Below are 26,765 nucleotides of genomic sequence, written 5' to 3' on the forward strand. Positions count from 1 at the left end.
GGGTAACATTTTTTTAGAGCTATATGATCAAAAGCTTTGGCAAACAAGGGAGGTATTTAGCAGAAACCTCAACAATATTATGAATGCTAATGCAACTAAACTTAGTTGCTCCACTTTGTTAAGATTTAAAAAATAATAATTAACAAAAAGCCTTACCATAAGGCTGTGCTTGTCCACAGATATAACACCATGGAAACTGTTCAAATACATTCATTCATTCAAACAAAACATTTTTTTATTACTTCCAGAAGTTAAAAAATATATAAAAATTAATCAGGCTTCATTAATTATGGCTGCAATGCAATTTGGCATTTACATATTAAGTAGATTACATGGGTAAAAACAAATCTCAAAGGTGCTAAACAGTAATGTTTACATATTTCCATACATAGCTTTGTTACATCAGTTTCGGTTCTGCACATTCACAATATGCATTTTTTTTTTTAATCAAAATCCCACCTCCAAAAACTGTTAAGGTTTGTACATGTGTCATTATCCTCATTTAATGTCCCACCATTAGCAAACAGCACATTTTGACTTGAGGACAAACCACTGAAAATGGAAACATAATAAGGGAGTGGATATCCCTCTTGTAAGACTGAATGAGTTTTATAAGTTTTGCCTCCTTTTATGATATGTCTTTTCTTTGATACTGTTTTTTAAACCTCCCATGGCCATTAGTACGATGGGAAGGAGGTAAGTGACCTTCATTTCTATATCTCAATATTACAAACTTCAAGGGGCATTTTAAGTACTTTACACAAAAAGCCTCTTTGCCATAATCCTTTCTTCTGATCATAATTCCATGAATGAGTACATGTGAATGCTAACCTCTCAAACAATTATAATAGTTCCTAGAAATCAAATACTTACAGACCATAATTACAAGACAATATACATACAAAAACTAGAACCTTACAGAATGAAGCTGCTTGCAACAAACTATACATATCGACAATACCTTTCTGTATTGATCTTCTTCTAGTCATCTTTTTAGTGTGTGTGTGTGTGTGTGTGTGAAATAACTATTGACTACCATTATTTTATATATATTTTTTTTTTTTTTCATTCATGACCAAATGATATTAAATATTTCAGGAAAGCATTGCCTACTTTCAATTCATAATCATATTTTTTATTTGTCAGTTTGTTTTAATGGTGAGTGTATTTTTGATTTTTAAATATTTTAGAAAGTTAATGGTCTTTCTCCATGGGGAAAAGTATACAGATATAAACTGAAATGTAATGTGGGAAGGGGTGGGATAAGGAGACAGAATGGATCTGCAGACTGAAACATATATACATATAATGTGAATCAAAAGTCAGAACTTAAAAAAAAAATAAAATAATAAGAAAGAAGCTATTTATTTCTACATGTATTTATTTACAAATAAACATATTTTATTTGTTAATAGAAAATAGATCATGAATGGAACTCTGAAGTGACCATGTCAACCAACATAACTTGTTCAAACTATATGTCTAATCATAGGCACATCCGTGGAGGGGATAAAATCCCCCAAAAATATTTTTGTTATATTATATAGTCGTACTATCATATGTCGATGCTTGTAAAAGCTACTGGTAAAGAACATACGAGGGGCCCCCCCTCCCCTCTCAAAAATAATTCTGTGTGCACCACTTTCTCCAATACTATATAGAACCAAAGTTGTGTGAAAATCAAAGAGAAAATTGAATTAGGAAAATGAGAAGGAAATTAAATTAAAGGTTGAGTGTGCACTCGTGCATGCACACACACATAAGAGGCATATCGGTGAGTTGTATTCTGTACTTTTAGTATTAAAATTTAATTCCAGTCTTGTTTGGCTAAATCATCTCACACGGAATATGGCCCTTTACGTTGAAAGGGGTAAACTAATAAATATCAGAGTAAAAATTTATGATTTTTAATGGCATCTCATACTGAACTAGAAGGCAACTTTCCAGTTGTGTGGCTAACATAAATTAGTAAGTTTAAGTGTATCCTACATAAATGAATTTCATTTTAAGTGGATATAATATATATATGATGTGGTTATTTTTATTTACTTCTCTTGCTCTTAATTAAAAATTCACAAATTTTTCATATCTCCACCCTTATTCTTTCCAAATTCTGTTGTGCTCAGGGTCTGGAATGGACTGGAGCACATCAAAGTATCATTCCAGTTTGCCATGGGCATTGGTAATATTATGTATGTACTTGATTATTAAAAATAAGATGTTTTATTAATGAGTATTCCATTTCATAAAATTTTCTGTTTTGATTCCTGGTTGTGCCTCGTTCATCCTCTGTTCACCCAGAACCAACTGTGTATTTAGATAATTAGGATGTGAATTAAGATAAATATACATTTATAATTTTATCATTACCACTAAAATTTAATGTAATATACTGGTAGTATTATATCACAAGAGAAAAACTAATTTTAAATATACATTCTTAATTCAGTTTGGGCACCTGGGACAGTTACCCACACCTTTTTATATGTTAAAAATGTAGTATAGTATAGTATTAGGAAACAAACCGTAAGTATGGGTTTTTATTTCTACTATATAATATTATATTAAATCTTATTTCTTATGGCTGTATACTACCTCATATTTAATAAAATTAAAAAAAAAGTTAAAGCTGAGATTCTAAATTTGAAAACTAAAAACAATGGACATATTTTTATGATAATAAATATTTAAGGACATTTTTAAGTGTACAGTTTTCAAGGATTTTAATTTTTAAAATGTCTAATCAGTAATAATTTAACAAACTACTGCATACGATAATTGTAAAGGAGAATTCTAATTTAGACTGGCCAAAACACTGGCAAGCTGAATGGCAGCCCAGAGTGCTAAATCTTAAGGGCATTTCCTAACTGTCTGTTTTTATTTATACGTTGTATAGAAATATACAAATGAATAAGATGCAGATCATGTTTTCTTTTAAGGGCACAAAAGGTGATATAGTTGTACACGTTGGCACTAATGATATTAAGAGTAGGAGACTGGCAGAATTACTTAACAAGTACAGGTCACTGTTGAAAAAAAGCCGTGAATTAGGGTTGAATTTGAAAGTGTCCGCAATTCTGCCGAGACATGATAGGAGGGAGTATATGATGAGAGCCTTGTCGATCAATTCGGCCCTGGAAAGATTGTGCAAGGCTCAAGGGGTAGAATTTTTTTCAGCCTGGTCTGTACTTGTAACAGAAGGGACTGCTTCTACAGGGATGGGATACACTTAAATAGAAAGGGTGCAAGAATATTTGCTGATGCTATCGAGGCAGTGTTAGGTGAGTCGGAAAACTGCTAGCTTGGGGGGATACAAGGACTAATAGATTAACAGTAGTCACTGGCAGAGGTGACAGTGATTCTTGCACTGCTTCTGTTGTAATGAGCAGCAGCCTGGAAAACAAGGTCCAGGGTACTTCAGAGGCTGCTGCGAGTCATTGCGGTACAAGTAAACACATGGGTTGTTTTAGGGTAGCTAAGAATAGGAACAGGTGCATGTATACTTGCGTGTACACCAATGCTAGGAGTTTGGTAAATAAATTTGATGGATTTGAGGTATTGCTCAAAGCATCAAAGGCAGATATTGTTGGAATATCAGAGACGTGGTGTCATACAGATAAAAGGAATGCAGAACTGGAATTTGGGGAGTACAATGTCTACAGAAAGGATAAACAGGATAGGAAGGGAGGAGCGGTTATGCTATTAGTTAAGAAACACATAAAATCCAAGGAAGTGAAGCCATTCGACATCGCTGGACAGTGCAGTGTCGAGTCAGTTTGGTATGACGTAAGCACTGGGAGATCAAAATTGAGAGGAGTGTAATATAGGCATAATGACTCTGATGAGTACAATAAGAAACTGTACAGGTAAATAGACTGGGCCAGTAAATCAGAGAGTCTTATAATGGGAGATTTTAATTTCCCAGATATTGACTGGAATTTGTGGATTGGTCACTCACACACTAGCAAGGTTTTGTGGATTTATTGGATGATTGTTTTCTACATCAGCATGTTCAGGAGGCAACTAGAGGGAGTAATACTCTTGATTTGATTATCAGTAGTCATTCTTCATGTATTAAGAATGTGCAGATAAATGAACCACTAGGTGGCAGTGATCACAGTGTGCTGAAGTGGGATTTACTCAAAGAGGTAACTACCATCAGGGGTAAAGGGAAGGGTTATTGCTTTCGTAAAGGCAACTACGATGGTCTGAGACAGTATTTAAATTCTATACAGTGAGACCAACTGATGATGTTACCAACAACAAATACAAAATGGGAAGCATTCAAAGAACTTATCTTGGAAGCTACTAGGCTTTATATGCCAACTAAGAAATATTGTTCAAGGTTTAGGCCTAAATGGATGTCAGATGAACTAATGAGACATATGGCAGAGAATAAAAATGCTTGGGATACGTATAAATTAACACGTGACACAAAAGCCTATGATAGATATAAGTTGATCTGTAACCAAGTTACAAAGGAAGTTAGGCAGGCGAAGGCAGATTACGAGAAATCTTTGGCAAAGGAGGCAAAGAAAAGCAGTAAAGAGTTCTTTTCTTATGTAAACTCTAGAAGGAAGGGGATGAATTACATTGGTCCACTTGATATCGATGGTTCAACTGGTGATGATCCTGCTCAGGTAGCTAACAAACTAAATGAATATTTTGCAACGACATTCACACATGAGGAGTTATTCAGCGAGGGGAATGCCAGAGGTGTATTCAACTCTGGCAGTAAGCTAGATAATCTTGTAATAACTGAGAGTAAAGTGGAGGAGAAATTGTTGAAGATAAACACAAGAAAGGCACCTGGGATGGATGGGATCTATCCAGTTATATTAAAGGAGGCAGCAAAGGAAGTAAGCAAACCCTTAGCCATAATTATGAGAGCTTCCTTGGATTCAGGGGAGGTACCCATAGACTGGAGATGTGCAAATGTGACCCCAATTCACAAAGGAGGATCAAAGAACGCACTGCAGGATCATCTGAACAAGACTTCAGTTGTAGCTCGGACAGAGCATGTTCTTGTTAAGGGGAAGTCTTGCCTGACCAATTAGATTGGATACTATGATGCAGTCACAAAAGAACTGGATGCAGGGAATAACTTTGATATTATATACTTGGATCTTAGAAAGGCTTTTGATACTGTTGCACATGGAAGACTGCTGCACAAATTGGAGCAGTGTGGCATTGGAGGTAAATTGCTGCTATGGATAAAGGGGTGGTTGAGGGGGAGAAGACAGAGAGTGGTAATCAATGGACAATGCTTATCGTGGACTAATGTTATTAGTGGAGTCCCTCAGGGTTCAGTGTTGGGTCCATTATTGTTTTCTGTATTTATAAATAATATTGATGATGGTATATCAAGCTTAATGTTCAAGTTTGCGGACGATACAAAGGTTGGCAGGGTTGTCAAGGACACTACTGACAGTATGCTGCTGCAACAGGATCAGGAAAGGTTGAGCAGATGGGCTGAGAGGTGGCAAATGAAGTTTAACATTGACAAATGTAAAGTACTACATATGGGAAACAGCAACCCCAGAGCAACGTATCAACTCTGTTGTACCACATTGACAGTGGTAGAGAATGAAAAGGACCTGGGGGTAATTGTGCAGGCAGATATGAAGTTCTCTGAGCAGTGCAGACAGGCTGCAAGAGTAGCTCGTGGTGTCTTATCAATGATATACAGGAATTTTTGTAGCAGGGATAAGGAGGTGATTATTTCCTTGTATAAGGCAATGGTCAGGACACACCTTGAGTACTGTATACAGGTCTGGAGGCCTCATTTCAAGAAGGATGTAGAGCTGCTGGAACGAGTACAGAGAAGGGCAACAAGGTTAGTGAATGTAACAAAGGGTTGCTCTTATGAAGAAAGGCTTAAGCTTTGCAAATTACAATGTCTGGAGACTAGACACCAGCAAGGTGATCTGATAGAGGTGTATAAAGTCTTGAATGGTTTGAGCATGCTCAATGCTGATGGGATTCTGCCTCTTGCTTAGAATAATCATCTGAGAGGGCATAAATTCAAATTGAGGAAAGATAGATGTCCGTAAATTTGCCTTTAGCCAGCGGGTAGTTGGTTGGTGGAACAGACTTCCATCCCTTGTTGTGGAAGTTGATAGCCTAAATAAATTTAAGGCTGAGCTGGACAGGTATTTCGAACGAACAGAGGGGATGAAGTGGAAGTTTTTTTTTTTTCTGGCTGATGCTGCATAAGCTTGCTTTCTTGCATCATATTCCTCTACTAATGCCAATGTTCATTGTTCATCATATGATAACTTATGATCTCACATTTTTAGCCATACTACCCATTTTAAAGTAATAGAAATCATTAACTTTTACTATATGTCACTACATATGCCAAATGCTTTAATTTTTGATCAACAGTGCTAAGAAAGATTAATCACTTTTCTGATTTAAAATCTGAGGGAAAAAAATATCCTAAAAAAAAGCATTGAAAATAGCATTGTTTTGTGTTTTAATTAAAAATATGATTTTGGGAACAAGCATTTCCAGTACTTTAATTGCATTTTTCTCAAAAAAAAAAAAAAAAAAATTTTAAAATTTTTATTATAGTAAAATCTACAATGATACCATATATATATATATATATTATTTTAATACAAATGTGAAAAGTGCATCTTAATTCTATATTTAACATCCGTAGATCAAATTATTCCAACTAGTAGTGAAATGATGATGATAGTTGATATGAGGACAACTGCAACATGTAATGCAGTAATCTATGTGCTAAATAAGTCAAAAATAAAACAAAATTTTGAAATAATTGTAACACTAATGCTAATTACTGTGTTATTTTTAATATATTATTTTAATGCACAAATTGTTTTTGTTGTATGGCATTTTAAAAAAGTACAGTACTTTGTTTTGAAATAAGAGTGTGATGGGATTTGTAGGGGGGGGAGGGGTTTGGACACTGGCACATACACTGTAAGATTGCACAGCTACAAAAAAATCCATGCCTCATTGTTAACTTGCATTAGATTTTTTTCTGTAACAAAACAGTGTGAATACATTGAAGCAAGCTGTAATTGTATATTCTGTTTGTATATTTATTTTATGATATACATTTTGGTGGCATTTTCTTTTTTCATAGTTATTTTTGATTGGCAGAATTTGTTTAAAAGCTGCAATAAATTAGAACAAATGCTGAATAATTGTGTTTATGAAAATTTCTAATATAAACTGGACTTTAGAATATGTGTTGCCTCAGATATCAAAATACTTTAGACCAATTGTGCTGATATATGAAATAAGGTTCAATACCACATAGTTACCTTATCCCATGAAACTGAAAACTTCTACATTTTATATATAAAATGACATTTCTTATGAGCTAATTTCTTTCTTCATCCTTCTTTTCAGATGCATGTCAATTAGGAAACATTAGACTGAATGAAATATGATACAAAAGTTCAAAAGCTGTTGGAATAAATTAAAGCTATTCAAAATTAATGAGTGAGAAAGACCATTAACTTTTTGGCATTTACTGATAATTATAGGTTTTTGCAGATTTAATATGCATGAAAGGAATATCAAAAAAAAAAAAAAAAAAAAACCCAGTGAACTAATGTAATCTAGCATAGATGCTAGCATCCAGTAGTCAATCATTGGTTAAAAAATGCAGTATTACCTATTCTCCAGAACAGAGGTTGGCAACCTAATACATTGGTGTCAGAAGCAGCACTCAGGAACTATCCTGAATGGCACACCACAAGACAACTTCATTAAACCCTGTAGTGGCATGCTATATAAAAATCACACAAGCAGATACATGTTGCATTTTATACACTGTTCCATATATATTTGGAGAAAAGGTAAGAAATTGTTTAAATTTGTGCACTTATAATGCTATTCTTTATTTAAATTATTATATTGGACACAAGAATGAATAAAATAATATATTTATAACAGCAATTTTATTATCTAGAAACTTATTAACCGACTATATAAGTCCCAACATAAGATGTGATATAAACGAAAGCCAAAACCAAAAAACTATGAGAATGCAACTCCACCAATTAGTTATATGAACAGGCATGCATTGTATTTCATACACTGAAAACAGATAAAGATTTTTTTTATTGGTATATTTTTTTAATCTAACATAATTAATGATGCAGGTCGAAAGTAAAGACCATACTGAGGTAATTATAATGTATTTCTAATATATGTAATTCTGCTAGAATTATATTTTAATTTTTAAGTCTGATTTCTTAAGAGCATCATCCCGGCATGCAACTATTACAAAACTTTACACAAAAACAGATAGGCATGTTCATAAGTTTCCTTAAACTCCTCTGATTTCAAAAATGACTATGCCAATCAGGCATATCATCCCCTAAAAGGTTGCCAACCCCTACTCTAGAGGATGAGTTTTAACAGAAAAAAATTGCCTTGAAAGGACACTTACGTTCAGAATATTTCTTTGATATATTTATGTCGGCAGAGAAATAATATATTTATTATATTTCAGTGTTTGTTGTTCTGTTTGTAAGATTATAATTTACTGTCACGATGAACATGAAAGTCAGCACAAGCATTCTTCTAGAATGCAACATTAATCAAAATCTGTAACCTGTTCAGACTTTACCCACTATAATTGCCATGATATAGGAACTGATATTATACTTTATAAGTTTTCCTGTGGAATAGTCTTCCAGGGATTAACCTCTAACATTTATATCCACAGAACCACATATATATATATATATATATATATATATAAAAATACATATATATAAAGGCTTACAGTTAATCAGTCACCACATAAAAAAAGTACATTATGGTTAAAAACCTATAACTGTAATTATCCAGCACAAAAGTGACTTTTAAGTTTGCCAATTCTGCAGCATCTTGGTTGACATTAAATATGAAGTTGTGTAGCTTTGCAAGCAGATTTTTTTTGTATCCTTGGTTCATCTTATTCATATGATTAATTATGTATTTCACTGTACTGTTGATTTGACTAGCACGGCATGGCCACGTGATATCACCCAGCACGACTAACCAAAGCTAAAAATGTACATCTTGAACGTCTGTTGGAGTCTCTGGTTGCATACTTTCAGTCTCTATATTTCCTGTATAGCCAAGCTTATGGTTCTCCCTCATTCCGGAAGGGGATGCCAATGTAGCCTGCTGAGCAATGACCCTATGTGAATTGATCATTTCTTCAATTTGCTCTAAACATTCACGTAAACAGTCCTAAAACGGAAACAAAATAGAATATTACAAAAATATAAAAACTTTCAGAAAAAATTTTATTTCCTAATTCTTAATATGGTATAGTTTAGCAAATATAGAGAGTATCTGATAAGAGTCACCATGGAAGCAGCCATATCCAGGTTGCTTCCAGGAATGTAGCTCTCAAAGTGGAGTGGGGATGGGGGAGAACTTTAAGCACTAGCAGATCTGCTTCAGTATTGCTTATATGAACATAGCCTATACCATACAGCTTTTCTTAATCTTAGGTTGCATTATTTTATTATAGCTTTTTCAAGTTTTAGGGCTTAGGTAAGGTAGTTCCCCTGTGACTGGCGTTTTCATGTTGTAATGTAGGTAAATTGGTTACAGAATATAGGGTATGCAATTTATAGACTGGATTATAGGTTTGGTTACCTTGGTGAAAATTCTGAAGTTTCCAAAATTTCGTCGAGAGGAGGGGGGGGCGTGCAAACTTAGCGTGGGGTATTTTCATCATAAGCTTGTACATTCCAATAAAAGTTGGAATGTATACAGTATATAATTTTTGACAAAATGCATTTTATTCCGATAATTCTGAAATATATTTATATATTTCAGAATTTATACTTTATAAGTATAAACATATTTATATTTATTTCAATAACTGTTTAATTAATAATAACTGTTTAATAACTGTTCAAACAGCTGCCGTAGTTGAGCGGATAACGCAAAGATTACTGTAGGGTCTTTTTTTGTGTGTGTAAACATTAATAAAACAGCCCCTAAACATTAATTCAACTCCGCCATGGCTCCCTGTTATGATATACAAAACTGTACAATGGCTAGAAATGAGTGGTGTTATAGTAGTACAGTATTTGAATTGAATGTAGTTTTTGCTCACGTGATTTCTCGTGAGTTTTGAATTCTCGCCGTCCTGGAGTATAAGCAGAAAATTTATTTATTTATATGAGATGGTATCATAATTCTCTGCCTTTAAAAAAATAAAATTTCGCCAAAAAACTAATAAAAGTAAAAGTAAAAAAATTTTTAAAAATGGGTCATTCGCTGAGGGTCGATAAGAAAAGAAATCAAAACACAAGACAAACTACACTGAGAGGACGCTTCAACCCTAGAGACCACCCTAGAGCTAAGCAGTTCTCGGAAATCTATGACAAAATGGTGCGAACTGTTCTTCTATTAGCGGATGTCGTCAAATAGCTAAGAGGGGCTACACCCTCCTCAAGGACGATTAAGATTTATCGTCCCCAGGCTGTAGGCACGTTTAACCGAAGTGAGGACAGCAAATGGAATGCGAGCAAAGATGGCTTCAAACCTAACAGATATCTCGGTTGTCCTCAGTGTTAAATCTCAAGCTACTGTCTCGCCTCATATCTCTCACTAATAGAATTTTTGCGTTGTGACAGTGTTTGAGCCGTAGTAATACCTAATCGGTACATGAAGAAAAATACCTATTTGCTTAAATTTTCATATATAATATAAAATACACTTTTATAGTATAAATAGTTTTTAATTAAAGATTTTTTCACACCTTGGCCGAGTTAATAATATTTTAAAACAATATTGGACTCGAGCGAGGGTTGCATGGCAAACTGACCATAGAATGCAAACAATTTACATTGCTGCCTCAAAGCTTTAGCAAAAACAAATAATAGCACGTTCCACGGGCTTCGAATAATTCAAGGGGCTGCTTGAATTTGGAGTTGTCTTAAAGAAGCCTTCAGTCTCCTATGGGATTTGAACTAAAAAAATCGCATCGTACGAAATATCCTTAAACCGGCTACTATCATAACAACCGGTGCTCTGTGACCATTATAGGCTACACTGAGTAACCACTTTATTAGTTGCACCCACCTTTCCGAAAGATCAGATGGTAGCTGATGTGCGCTGGTATGAGTATCTCTCCAACCTTGTTGAAGCTAAACGTGCGACTATCTCGGGTATATCAAGACTGATCTAAAACTAAATAACATTGAGCGAACGGCAATCTTGTAAAGAGGAACAGGTTTTTTGATGCGAGAGACCAACGGAAGCTGGCAAGGCTTGTGCGGGGTAATACATGACTACAGTCAGTCAAATAATGCAGTACAAGAGTAAAAACCGAAGAGGCAACTGGCCTCCACTCCTTTCAACAAAAAAGTTCCTACTGTAACATGCTAATATTAAGATATCCCCCCCACACACAAAAACTTGGGTTTTTAGTCCAGCAAAACAGGAAAATCCACCACAGAACACACGAAATTTATGGGCATAATACACGTGGTCTTATAAGTTCAGCTTTGAGCAGTCACGATAAGACAGTTATTCCCCCCCCCCTTCAATATTAGCGAAGTAACATTTAGTTACCACCACAGGTTATCTGGAAATTGCTTCTGCGAATGGGTTCTTTCAACGGGACAATACGCCATGTCACAAGAATCGTACAGAACTGAGACCAAAATGAATTCTGCCTACTTCAGTAGTCTCACTCACTGGATCCCAGTCCAAAAGTGAGATGAGTTGGAACTTGCTCTTTGGAATAGAGATCCGATTTGCAACAACTGTGGGAATATATCAGTCAGTATGGACCAGCATCCCTGTGGCATGCTTTAGTCACTTTGTAGTCCATGCCAGATAAATCCAGGCTGTTCTGGAGGCTAAACGGGGACCTACTCGTAATTAGATGAGCGTACCTAATAAAGTTACCCCTCAGTGTATGCAGGGCCGCCGCAAGTGGGTAGGCGAGGGAAGTGTCGCTTACTGGCGGCAGTTGAAGAGGGCGCCTTATCAGTATTCAACCTTTTTGGGCGGCAAATTTTATTTTGCTTACTGGCGACACATAGGAACGCGGCGCTATTGAGTGTATGTGCAGCAAAGAGGTCTCTAAATCAACATCAAATACATCTTTACGTAATCTCATTTGATTTTTTCCTACTAAGTTGCATTTTTGTGAAAAATCTTAAAAATAAATAAAATTTTAAAATGTATAATTTTCTGAGAAATAATTTAGGAGAGTGAGAGAATGTTATATAAACCATTACATGTACAAAAACAAGGAAATATTTAAAAAATGAATATTGGTCCCCAAACTAAATGAAGTACGGCACTTACTTTTACAAGATTAAAGTGACTCCTGGAGAAAAAGTAATATTGCGTTATATTGTCTCGTCACATAAGTTATCTTTGTTTGGTTACATGAGTGAAACAACGCGAAAATAATATATATTATTATTAATGTTTAGAATTTTTTTTTAACATTACAAGCGTTATTCAACAAAGCACAAATTGTATAATAATTATTTTCTCTTTTGTAAGCTTATGTTTTCAGCTGTTTTACTCGTGATTTTCTGAACGGTAGGTGGCTGCGTTTTGTGTAACTGGATTTACGTCTGCTAAAAGTTGATATAAGTGTTTGAAGTTGTGCGTAGACTTGTGAGATTATTGTGTTAAATTAAATTGTGCATTCGTTTTATTTATTAATAGGAGATTGGGAACAGTAAAAGAAAATAAGTGCATAAAAAATACTTTCACAGATATATCCCTGTGCTGAAATGATAACATTCATCGAAGTACAAGAAATTCCGATATCAGGATCAACTGCTAGTGAACAATATAGAGTATGAAAACTGTCTAGAGGTAGGATTGATGATATTTTGAGATTATTGATTACCTAATGTTTAATAAATTAAATGTTCATAACTCAAATAGCATAAGGAAATTAATTATAAAATAAAAATAATTATTTCTAGTAAGAAATAATTTTGGTAATCCTTCACTTTAATTGGCGTTTTTTTACCCAGCATTCCTAGAGCATCGGCTCCCAACTGTGACTGAAATTGTGATTGCATCCTTTTATTCAGCAGGAGGTTGCGCGGTTGTATGCTGGGAATTTTCGTAGAAATTTAAATTTTCTGTTCAGAGTTTGCAGATATTTTCAGTAATTCAGAAAGAACTAATATATTTACTTTTAATTTCTTGCACTAGTAGCAGTGATATATTCGCCACTTGGCTCTCAAGTAATTTATTTATTTAGAGTAAGAAAATTATAGGATTGTGTGTGTCATAGAGAGCGTATGTATGCATACAACCAATTTCAGCAGAAAGGGGCGAGCGAGTGTGTGTATTCTCTCGTTATCGTGGTACTAAAGACAGCTTCACAATGCGTTTTATGTTTCTGTGTTGAGGCCATTCTGCATAGCAAGTCATATATGTTGAGTTTTATGTTGTTGTGTTGTATGACTGTCTTCTCAGTTATCAGCCAGCAGTAGTCACCTAGGTGTTTCTAGCACGTTATCATTTCTTGCCACGCGGAAACGGGCTATCTATGCTCCCTTGGTGCAAGAACCAGGAACTATAGTGGCATGTACAGGAAGCGTTAGTGGGGAAGAAGGTAACATGGAATTAGAGATGGGATAGCTGTCTGATAGGGGGGGGGGGGGTGCAGAGCTGGTTGTAGAATTTTCTAAAAGTGTGTTTCGGGGAATTAAAGCTTTAATCATCATGCAGCAGTAAAAAAAAATCCACATTATTTTGATCATAGGGACTACAGCCTCTACCTAGGACCGCCCCTGCTTCTAGGTAAGGTTAGTTTGGGACCTCTTTTATACACAAAGATTTATCATGCAATCTCACATCCCAGAGGAGAGCGGTACAACGGTTAGCAGAAGGCAATGCTCATGTTGGATCAGAAGTCATTCTAAGTCAGTGATTCTCATCTTTTTCTTTTATGTCCATCGACACACAGTTATCAAAAGCCATTGGTCATAATCAGAAAAACATAAAACAATATTTTTATGTTTAAAAGTCTATAAAATGAAAAAAAAATAATAATAATAAAATTTTCATTTTAAAAGTCTATTTAAAAGAAAAGTCTAGTTTAAAGTATCATGGACAACAAAATTCTGTATTTTATTCACTTGAAATGCTAACATTGTTGGAATAGGTAAAATTGTTTCTCACTACTTTAGCTTTTAAATTTATAATAGGTGTAATCACAGATCGGAGCTGATGTGCAAAGAGTGCTGGGAAAATTCGCCATGTGTGTAAATTATAGGATTGCTATAATTTGATCATGTTATCCAGGATGTGTCAAAGAATAATTATCATTATTATCGTGAAATCGCATTGATTTATTATTATCATAAAGCGCTGGCTTGGAGAATCGCGAGTATCGATATAAAATATATGTGCCTGTCAAAAATTTAATAGTAAATTTTGTCAAAATTAAAAAAAAAAAAAAAAAAACAACGTTTGTTTCATTTATAGTGCAATCTATTATACATTAGCAAAACCTTTTGGCCTCGAGTTCAGCATCTACAAAGATAAATCATATCATCCGAAAAGCCTCGAACAGAAATCAAGTTTATGATATTAATAGAATTTAATGTGAGTTAATTTTTAAATACAAAATTAATTGATGTGTTTGTCCGAATGAATGAATGACAATGTAAATCAGGATGTTATAAGCACAACGATAAAAGCTGAATTAGTAAGGTAATGAATAAGATGCGCGTTTTTATTAGATTGGGTATACGTTATTAAATCTAGACGTAGGCCTTTCCTTTTTATTTTATTAATCATTTATTTTATTATTATTTTTTTTAATTTTACTATTCTATTCTTTTTACAGAAAAGTTGGAACAATGCTATATATATATATATATATATATATATATATACAGTTGGTCGTCGACTTACGACCGACTTCTGTTCTGACTGACCGGTCGTAAGTCGATCTGGTCGTATGTCGGCCATATATTTATTAACAGTATTTTTTAACCTTTCTAATCTTTTTATCATCTTTATAAATTATTTTTATAACCTTTTAAATTTTTATCATCTTTTATTTTTAATTTTAAATACAGCAATGTTTTTATCTTTTACTTAGCGATACTGTACTAGGCGTAGAAACGAAGGTATCTCTCTCTCTCTCTATGAGCTTAAATTCAAACGTTCTCTACATTTTAATTGGTTTATTATTCGTACTGTTTATAAAAAAAAAAAAAAAAACTACAATCTATAATTATATTGTACATAATGTGAAAAATAATACTGTGCATAATGTACTGTAAACACTAAAATTAATGTAAAAATTAATACAAATGAAATTTACAAAATCAATTTTTAATCTTTGCTTGTGCTGGGTTGTGCATCGTCAGGGTCATGTTCTTGGGTTGACGTAGGAGATGTTTATTTATAGAGACATTATGCAAAGCAAATCTTTTTTTTAAAACGCTTAAACCACCCAGTACTAGCCTGAAAATCTTCAGCGTAATCGTCTCCGGCGCGTGATTTTAAACTCTGAAAAACAAACTTCTAGCCTTTGATTGCACTGTGTGAAGGCTCATGGGTGTATTTTTTTTTGTATTAAATCTTCCATCCACATAAACAACAATTTCTCCATTTCATGGATGGGTTCCTATCGTTGTTTGGTTAAAATTGTAGACATAATAGGTGCAGTATCGTCGATGCCATGGAATGTGATAATTTCAAGTCACGTGCTATCGTATTCACTTTCTTTCCGCTTTCATACTGCTGGATAATTTTCGTTTTACACTCTGAATCAATAGTTTCCTTGACTTCTTAGCTGACGTATATGTAGATGAAGACATTTTCCTTTTACTAAACATATTATGCGTATTTCAGTGGAATTTTAATTAATACACCACACGCAACAGATGCTTAATAGCGACTGGGTGTATGTGAGAGAGAGAGAGAGAGCGACTTAGTGTATGTGCCTGGTGCTGTCCTCAGGCCTCCCGTTATCGACGTGCCTCCTCACCTAGGTTATGGGTGTCCTCAGTAGTGATTTCCTGATTTATTATTAATTTATTCATTATTTATTATATACAGTATATTTTTTTGGTGGTCGTAAGTGCGGCCAGTCGTAAGTCGCATAGGTCGTAAGTCGACGACCAAGTGTATAGCATATTATATATATATATATATACACACAGCATGTCCCGTTATGACGCGGTTCGCTTTACGCTGTTTCGCTATAACGCTATAACGCTGTTCTTATATTATAACCCGTATCTGACTATAACGCTGTCACAGATCACTATAACGCTCTTTTACAGATTGCATTTTTGGCATATTTAACGGAATCGTTTCATTTGATGATGGAGTCGATAGCTTGAAAATGAATAGCAAAACAGCATTAAAACGTTTCCCACGCTCGGTGAAATTTTCTCGCACACTAATTTAATTGCAGTACAGTCACCTGTTACGTATTCCGAGATTAACATTTTAAAAAATGATCAAGTATATTGCTTGTAATATTTGCGTTATATGCATTTATCCAAAGTCTAGTCATCACTCAGCACAGTGTTAGACATCGTGCGTAACGGACAGTTTACTTGAACATTGTATCGTAATTAATGCAACCAACGCAGTTCCATTTTCGAAGAGTTAATAATGGCCGATAAGAATGAAAAAGCAACGTCTGGGCGCAGTACGAAGACTATAAATGTAAGAAAAAGACTGAATTTGAAAATTAAATTAAGACGTTTTGAAGCGAATCGATTCCCGTCAACGACAAGCGGATGAGTGCCATAATAGGACCTGCAAGTTTAACTGTAAGAACAATTATAAAAAAAAAATAAAGAATTAATTTTAGCAGCGGGAAAGATAGCTGTTCCACTGCAAGCAACTAGGGCTAGGCGGGCTATTAGGATTGAAATGGAAAGACGTTAACTAGTTTTATTGAAGGTAATATCCAATGCAGAATCAGTTAAATTAAATATTATAAAAAAAAGAGAGAGATATTAGCCAATATGATTATCTAAAGAAAACTCACCTAAAAAAAAAAAAATGTGCAACCATTTAAAACTGGTAAGGGCTGGTTGAATAGATTTAAAATCCAGGGAGAAGCCGCAAGTGCAGATCAAGGAGCCGAAACTTTCAAAAAAGAACTTGTTAAAATTATTGAAGAGGGGTATTATGTGTTATACTTCTCAACAAGTTTATAACGTAGATGAAGCAGGACTTTTGTGGAAACGAATGCCTAAAAGAAGTTTCATATTGAAAGAAGAAAAAAACATGCCAGGTTTCAAAGCGGCGAAGGATCGCGTGACTTTATTGTTGGGTGGTAACGCTGCGGGGGATTTAAAATTAATACCCCTTTTAGTTTATTTAGAAGAGGGCCAAAGTTCAACCCAAAATCGACACATTTTTCATGATTAAATTCATCAATTAAATTAAATCAAATTAGATCAATTAAATTCATAATTTTAATTGGAATTTTAGTTTTAATTTTGATACGTAAGTAGTTACCACATAATTATATACGTATGTACTGCAGAATATTTTATATGTACAAATATTTGAATATTAAATATTTTGACCGACATTTGTGCATCTCTTCAGTACCGTTTATTATTGATTAGGAAATATCCTATGGCACCGACCGCAACTTACAAATACATATGTTACTTTATGGGAATGCGGAGCTCGCTTAGCGCGGATTCACTTAGTGCTCTGTTTTTCCGGAACGAATTATCAGCGTTAAGTGGGGGTCACCTGTATATATATATATATATATATATATATATATATAAAAGTATCTCACCGGATAGACCGGAAAGAATTTATTGATTAGATAAACTAACCACTGAATGTTAAACTGGTGCGTTATTTTTTGACCTTTATAATCAACCCATCGTATTATGAGATTCACGGGCAAGTCAATCACAGAATTCGACATATATCCTTGGCAAAGTAAAGTGACTATTTGCATCTGTATTGTAAAAGTACACTAAGTGTGTAAGTAACAACTCAACATTTATAACTCGTATTCTTTCAATACAATTAACTTTACAATTAATTTATTGCCACATTAAATTATCATCACTGTAGGGCCTAAAATCCTTACCTCGGATAAGCCTTTATTAAAATTAAAGATGAGTAAATATTAATGGGTAAACTCAGACCTCCAGCAAGGAAAGTCTACACCGAAAATATTGTCTGTCAAGAGGTTTTATAAAGTAATGCATTCTGGCGAAATATGTTGCTAATAATAAAAAAAAATTAAAATTCAAGCATTTACTTAAAAAGTACTGAGAATTCTTATTTGTAAGTAATGTTTTCTTTTATTTATTAAAAATAATTACTTGTAGCTTTCTTTACTTTGGTAAAAAAAAATAAAAAATATTTTTGAAAATTTGACTTTATATATTAGTATTATTATACAGCATGTTTTTTTTTTTTTTCAATTATTCTAAAATGGCATCATAATAACATACCCATTTCACATTATTTTAAAATCGATAAAATCGTTCGACTTTGAGAACTACTGCTGAGCTAACGCGACTTTGCTAATTTTGACATGTTTTTTTTAAAGCGACAATAAAGTTGGGATATTTTCTGTTACATTATTTTCAAGAATGAACTACAGCGCATTCAGTATTATACAATTAGGAGTATTGGACAATATATTTTAATTTTCTTACAAAAAAAACGTCGCAATGTCGCCTTCCAAATGTTATGCAAATTTTTGACAGATTTAGATGGTTTGCATCGAGACCTTAGTTATTTTTTGCGATATAGAAAACTTCATAAAATTGAAATGGGTGTTAGACTATTGTTTACATTTTTTTTTTTTTTTTTTTTTTTTTAAATAATTAGTACGGATGATTTCTTTCGCGCTTGTCCCTTCATAATCAAAAACGCTTTTTCTTTTGTCCTCGCCAAACTTTTCAAAATTGAATTCGACATATAATTCAGATTGCATCTTTGGTATTGCCATCAAGCCGGCCTTGACTGTGAATAAAATGGACGCCTCGAGAGAGGAGTCCTTTCCATTCTCCCCCTTCTGAATCCACTACCGACAAGTGTAGAAAATGATGAAATGGATACGCTTCTTGTTGTTATTAATTGCATATTTCGAGTACATTTGAGCTGTTCTAAACCTGTAGTTCCCTATTTGCAACATAACTAATGAAATGTTAAGTTATGCATTAATTGAGCTTACCACTTCGATGGCTGTTATTTCATTTAGACGACTGAGAAGCTCGCTCTGAGAGGCCCACTGTCTGTCTAACCAACGTAATAAACCCCTTATGGCAGCTGCTATACTGGACGCTGCTATCATCGATGGTGGGTACATGGAAAATTTGAAGTCTGAAATATACAGAACTTTATTTGCGCAAATGTCTCACATTCAGTAAAAAAAATTAGTTATTTACATGCTACATTGTAAGTACACTGTGACCAAAAGTATTCGATACCCCTCGACGAATATTGTGCCATTGTATTCAATGGTAGAACAACTGCACATAAGCCCAATTTTATAGTCATTAGTGCAAAACGTCGTTTGGAACGGTATCGTTCAGCCTGGACTTGAACACGTGTAGGAACAACTGAAAGGTAAGACTGGGTTGCAACCAAAATGGCCTTCTTCCAAATAGACTGTGGCAGTTGTTTTGCCGAGTAAGGGGAATGAATTCCGACCGACGCCTTCCGGGCGTTGGTAGAAAGTATGATCAGGAAGATTGAGATTGGCATAACCAGAGATGACCCTATTAAGTTTTGTTTTAGGTTTTTGAATGAAAGCTATTTTTGCATCTGTGTGTGTATATGTCTGAATACTTTTGGTCATTTAGTATGTTATGAATCTTATATAATACTTGATATTACTTATACAGTACACTTAATTACATAAATAATATTAAAAGCAGTCATGTAAAAGTAGTTTGCAAAAATTTAGTGCCTCCAAAGTTCAAGTGATTTTTAACTAAATAAATGTATGCCACCTTAATAACTATTAGGCATGTTTTTATGCCCATAATTACGATAAAAAAAATTGCTCCAATAATTAGGAAAATCGGATAAGCAATCCGATATTTTTGATCATTGGACACGTTGCCTGTTGCCAACAGCAGCCTGTTGTCTGAAGACAACAGGCTGCTGCCAAACGAGCTGATTACTGTAATTGGCATTATCCTCTTTTAAAATATTGTCCATTTGAAACTAGTGGCAATTTGGTGGACCAAATCATGAAGAAATGAAATGTCTTTTCCAGCCTGTAACATAAATAAATGTTTGGTTATTTGGTGGCAGTGGCAAAACTGCCACACCGCCAGGTCTTCCATCGGGGGTGTAAAGGCGTCAGCATGGCATGGTTGTTAAAGAGTATGGGGTTTCCTCATATAAGAATCCCGCGTGGTGGGGACAGAATTTGCAGTTTCGCCGCCTCTGTTGAGCAATGGCAAATTTTTGCCCAGAATCAGAAAAAGTAAACAAAAGCACGTGTTCACGGCCACAAAATGTTAGCAAGGCTAGTAATATTAAAACCTTAAATCTGTTATTACTTTATTCAGTACATAACTTAACAGATTGAAAGCGTAGTATTCATATCAGTTTACTTCTGATAGAACAGGGATAAGGCATCTTTTATTAGTGGCATGCCAAATTCAGTCTAATACACTACTAGATAGCTACTTTGTTGGGTAAACCTTTTTATGAAATGTAGCGCTCCTTCAATAGCTGCATATGCAGTATAAAGCAGATACATAGAGACGATGGATGTGTGCAATTCGGTGCTTTGAACTTGGTTGGTCCAGACGCCCCGCAAATTGCATTACTCGGAAATTACAACTCTGCTGCGGTTTTCACCTACGTGATTATCGAAATTGCTCCAATAACCAAATAACACCCAGCCAACAGCGATTAGAAACAGCTAATTGACGCTAGAGGTGAATAGAGGCTGGCAAGATTTGTGCGAGTAACAGAAAAGCTACAGTCAGTAAGTCAAATAACAATCCAGTACAATTGCTAACTAAAGAGGTTTTTGGGAACCCACACTTTGATACCCATATCGCAGTCGACGTCTGAACACTCTTGTCAATATAAAACAAGAAAGTACTTGTTTTATATTGACAAGAAGCTCAGGAACATTAACACTGGCAATGAAAGGTTGAAAAAACGTTGTATAGTCTGAAGAATCCCGGTTCCGGCTGTTTCTCCTTGATCAGAGGGCCAAAATATGGCAAAAACAGCATAAGTCCATGAATCCAGGGGCGAACTTGCCCGGGCAGCTATGTTCCCTTTGCTGATGAATCAAGGATACTCGTCCATGCTGACTTTGTTCAGTCACATGAACCATTATCTCCGTGACATGATTTCGAAACTCGTTCAATCCATGCCGCTACGGATCCAGGCTGTTCTGGAAGCTAAAGGAGAGCTATTCGCTATTAAGTTTTGCTTATTCTTTCTGTCAAACTGCCATTTTGGAAACCGACATGGTGGCTGGGTTGATATTTTATACACGGATTTATCCAGGGCGTTTGGCTCTCTCCGTGATATTTAAAAGCATAAATTGAAAATTATTGATCACCCCTTTAAGAATGCATGTGTATTTAGCACTGTTATTATTTCATACCCATACTATATTTTAAATTACAGATGCCATATACGGACGCCTCATAGCTGCTTTGGTACGTAACGTACACTTAAACAACCCATACCATAACAACTACAGAAAGTTTAAAACTGTAGGAATTATGCAGGAAGGGCGACATTCTTCACTGGGGAAGGCCTCGGGCGTAAATTTAACCTGAATGGTTATGGAGTGAAAAGGTCGATTCTTCATTTTTTAATGATCCCCACTTGGAGTGTTGTTGCATGAATACAGTTTGCATTTTCGTTGCTTCTCGATTAAAAACGGTTTACCCTACACCCATCTTAAATTCGTGGCAAGTATTTTGCGTCTCGTGTACTTCATTCCACTCTGTTCAGTTCCGCTGATGTTAATTTACTTTTGAGTGGGTGACATCCTGCGAAGAGATCGATCATTATATTTTCTAGACTTCCTTGGGCGATCTGTTCTCATGCAATCTTCAATTGAATCAGTAGTGGCTCCTCTGAATTGTTCTGACAAGTTGACCGATTACGCTTTACATGAGAAGCAATTCTCTTGTAATAAGCAAGCAATTCTCAGTGCAATGTGATAATAGCATAGCGATTTTCTACTTGAAACATGAGAGCAAGCCGTTATTATCTTGGCTAGTGTGATGGCGTTTGTGGCCTTCCCAAGAATCGTAGTTAAATTAGTTTGCGCTTTCCGATTGGTTCCGAAGGATTTGTGATCAAATCTAGGAAGACATTTATGTTTATTTTATTGCATACTTTCAACAATAAATTGAATAATTATAAACGGTTTTGTAAACATATGCTGAATTCCGCATTTAAATTGCCTTTCAGAAAATACACTGTGTAAATACTGTTGCTTGACAACATTAGTGTCAAGGAGCACAATAACTTGGATTGCTTTCTGCTAAACCGGTACGCATGCCTATGTTGGTACTGTACTTCAGATCCTATTAGTGGTTACGCTGACATACCAAATCGGTTTTACTGAAAAATTATCTATAAATATTTGATATATACCATGTGGTTATAAAATAAGTTTTCCTATTCAGGAGACCCTAGTGTCAAAACGGTTAGAGATAGCGCTGTTAAAATGTCATTTAGGGTATGGGGAAGCGATTTGTAGAAGAGAAAAAAAAAAAAAAAAAAATAGTTCTAATTTCCGCCACCATGTGAGATTTTGGCACTGTAAACACGAGATGGATTACTTAACTTAGGATTAGATTTTAATATCAGAACTTAGAAATGTAGAGATATTGTTCTATGTGCTTTCCTTCACTTGAGATTTTTTTTTTTTTTCTTTTGTTAGTTTTTTGGCGCATCGGCTTCTGTGGCCATAATGCACCTCCCAAGGTTTTTTTCCCTTTTTACTCTGATCCAAGCCCGAGGCGGGATTCGAACCCGCAACCTTTGGGTTGCCAGGCAGGCACTTTACCCACCTGGCTAGCCCGGTCGGCATTCACTTGAGATGACATTCTGAAAACAGAGGACTGCGTGCGACACAGTTTCATGTTGGCTACATCCTGTTTAATGCTTGCTTTCAAATCGACAAGAGTCTGTATGCCGTCACGGCAAACTCTGTCTTTCAGGTAACCCCATAGCCAGAAATCACAGGGATTGAGGGCTGGCCAGAGGTCTCTAGAAATGATGCGATCACTTCCGAATGTTGAACGGAGCAGTTCCTTCACTTGTCGACCAATGTGGGGAGGGGCACCACCTTGCATGAACACTACGGTCTCCAAGCATTGCCTTTCTTGCAGAGCGGGATTAATGTGACCTCTTAGAAGAGCACAGTACCGCGCACTAGTTACCGTACACCTTACGGGGCTATGAAGTGTAGACTCTTCAAAGAAAAATGGTCCGATTATAAACTCTGCTGTGAATCCAGAGTAACCGTACTGTAACCGTGCAACATATGGACTTTGCAGTCGTCTCATGCACAGCAGATGGACGAGAATATTCTGCAGTTTTGTACATTTACAGCCCCATGAAGAGTGAAATGTGCCTCATCAGACCACAAGATCATTCGAGCCCAAGTTCCATACGAGCCAGAAATCGTAGAGCAAAGTCTATTCGTTGTTGCTGATCACAAGACTTCAGTTCTTGCATTCGAAGCACTTTAAGTACAGTAGACCAAGGAAGGTTCAAGTTTCTTGATACACACCTCTGGCACTACTGACTGGTGTTTCGCATTCTGACCATTGCAACCGCCACTTCATCCACTACCTCCTTTCCGATACGTGGTCGCCTGGTCCCCTGCCTGGAATTACACCTAACTCCCCGGTCGGTCGCTTCAAATTTCTTTATTAGTTTTCAAAGCCTCACTGACATCAAAGGTCCTTTACGCAAAACCATTAAGTTTCTGATATTCACGTAGTGCTGCATTAGCGTTACTATTATTCTGGTAGAATAGTTTTACTAAAAGAGCACGTTCCTTTTTTGTAACAGCCATATTGGTTATTGACGTTGGCCTTTCTGCTTTTATCTGACAGGATGTCATTTTGCGTAAGCAGCATGTCTTGAAGTAAATGACAACTTTTGCATATGTGCAGCGCTGTTTTTCCCCTGGTGGTGGAAATTTGAACAAATTTTTTTCTTTGTCATGGGTTTTATAAACAGATGTTATCTCAAAAACACATTCAGAGGACAAAAAAAATATATATATTTTTTTTAACGAAATTTACACACACACATAAAACACATTCAAAGGAGTATGTGAACAAAAGGTTTAATCAACAAAACAAACAAAAAGAAAATAGGAATATCAGTGTGCTAGACCACGGATCAAGCTAATCACAGTAACACAATTCTATAAACTATAATGGTGACGTTTCTGAATTTATTTACAGAATTCTTTCTTTTCTGTGTCGCCATATTAGTTGAATTGGGTGCTATACAGGACCACTATCCAGCCACGTACGGAAAATTTTAAATTAACCTTTTCACTTTATAGATCCAATACACTATAATATCGTTACGTTGAAAAGGGCCTTTCTTTTGCGCCAGTTAGGGAACTTTATTTCCTAGACTGGTGCAATAAAAATAACACAAAGTGAAGGAGCTCAAAAATGGTTTTATTTTATTAAAAGTAATCACTACCTGATTGAATGCACTTATTATACCGTTCTAAAAGTTTCTGAAAAGAGTCAGCGAAGGCGTCCAAAGAGAGATGATGTTCAGTTTTTTCGTTACGTTTTTCTTTATCCTCAACATCCTGAAATCTCTTTTCTTTGAGAGCAGTTTCCACCTTGGGAAAGAGAAAGAAATCCACTGGTACTAGATTAGATGTTTGATCTGCATAATGCGCTGTTTCGTCAGAAATGTTTTCACAACAAGTGCTGAATGGGTGAGGGCATTGTTGTGCAATAAGAACTAGCTGCCTTCTCTTGATATTGCGCCCTCACCCGGGAATGCGCTTCAATCAGGGCCGCGCCAACCCTATGTTCGCGTTTGCGACGAACAGGGGCGGCCAAATCCAAGGGCGACCGAAATGATGTAGAATCTAAGCATAATTTGAATAAAGAAATTCATAATAAACTAACATAAAAACTACATTTACAGAACAACTATCAAGAACCATATCGCTCTGATAAGTGTTGGCTGCCTGTTAATTTTTTATTTGTTGACTCAGCATTTGTCGGTTTTTAACTCGAGCCGCTCAGCGAACGACTATGGATATCAATGTATGCATACTATGCGTTTCTTAAATTTCATTTATTTAGACATCCAATAAACAGCTCAATACTTAACAAAACAAAAACATTTAAAAAATGATTAGATAGTGAACCTGTAACTTTTTTGATTCGTCATTCGTATATTAGTAGTTGTTGAGAGCCCATTATACAGTATTACCTCGTTTAACGATAGAGATGCTTTCGATGAGACAATTGGATCAAATTTAGGGGAATCACTCGTTCGTACCTAGTCGCCACCAACTTTTGTCAGTTACGTTATAGCGAGTATCGTTTACAGAGGTAATGAACTGAAATTTAACATTTAATTGTTTTATTTTAAAGTGCAGTGTTATTACATTAGAATATTAAAAAAAGGGGCTTAGAGGGGAACAGGTATCCTGTGTGTTATCAGACACTCAGCCTAAAACACTGATGGATCCAGTATCTCTCTATTACAGAAGATTTAGGAGAAGTCCGGTTGGCCTGCCTCCCTAAAATCCACTCATGCACACCTTCTCGATGGTAAGCCCTGTTACGTCACTTATGTGGCAACGAACGTGTAGAGTGGTTCTCTTCAAGACGCCTGGTCAGCGTGAAGAGGAAAAGACCAAACCCTCCAGCAATGAGAGCACAACAATACAAATGGCCCTCAGTCCCCAGCAGCTTTCACTCTCCCTCTTACGGCAGCGAGAGGATCAGAGTGGAAGCAGAGGGTGCTAAGAATCTCTGGGTACGACCAGGCTGCCATGCACGGAAATTGAACTTGGCCTGTTATAATGTACGATCACTCATCGGTGAAGACAGGATATTAGAGCTGGAAAAGGAATTAGAAAATGTGAATTGGAATATCATCGGTTTGGCTGAAACAAGAAGAAGAAATGAATCACTTATAAGTTTATCAAGTGGAAATCTGCTGTACACCAATGGAAACAGTGAAAGGAGTGAAGGTGGAGTTGGGTTTCTGGTCCATAAAGATTTTAAAAACAACATTTTGGAATTCAAAAGTACATCACCAAGGGTGTCAAGACTAATACTCAAGATTTCTAAGAGGTACAAGCTAAAGATTATAATGATTTATGCACCAACATCGAGCCATGATGACGAAGAGGTTGAAGAAATGTACACTGAAATTGAGAGTCTTCTAGACGAGCAGAAAACCCACTACACTATTATTATGGGGGACTTCAATGCTAAGGTTGGAAAAAGGCAAAACAGCGCAGAAAGAGGAACTATAGGAAATTTTGGAATTGGTGAAAGAAATGAAAGAGGTGAAAGACTTGTGGAATTTGCAGAATCTCAAGGACTGTCAGTAATGAACACTTTTTTCAAGAAAAGGGTGAACAGAAAGTGGACATGGAAGAGTCCAAATGGATTAACAACTAATGAAATCGACTTCATCCTCACTAACAGAAGATATATTGTGAATGATGTTACCGTCCTGAATAAGGTAAATGTTGGAAGTGATCACAGAATGGTAAGATGTACACTTTATATAGATGTGGGAAAGGAAAGGAAAAAACTGAC

The 26,765-nt window shown here is 35.5% G+C and overlaps 1 protein-coding gene across 1 annotated transcript in view; it reads right to left on the reverse strand.

Annotated features, from left to right (window-relative positions):
- Nucleotides 1–8,978: 8,978 nt before the first annotated feature.
- LOC150084146 (G1/S-specific cyclin-D2-like) overlaps nucleotides 8,979–26,765 on the reverse strand; it is a 133,805-nt gene continuing 116,018 nt past the window's right edge. The window contains exons 4-5 of the mRNA XM_090375063.1: nucleotides 19,172–19,320; nucleotides 8,979–9,225 (exon numbers count right to left, since the gene is read on the reverse strand). Coding sequence (XP_090231189.1) covers nucleotides 9,037–9,225; nucleotides 19,172–19,320 — 338 coding nt within the window. The 3' untranslated portion in view covers nucleotides 8,979–9,036. The remainder of the gene's footprint in view (nucleotides 9,226–19,171; nucleotides 19,321–26,765) is intronic.

The sequence above is a fragment of the Mastigoproctus giganteus genome, chromosome 6 (genome assembly GCF_048544385.1).
Source record: "Mastigoproctus giganteus isolate SK-2022 chromosome 6, ASM4854438v1, whole genome shotgun sequence".
Taxonomy (NCBI): domain Eukaryota; kingdom Metazoa; phylum Arthropoda; class Arachnida; order Uropygi; family Thelyphonidae; genus Mastigoproctus; species Mastigoproctus giganteus.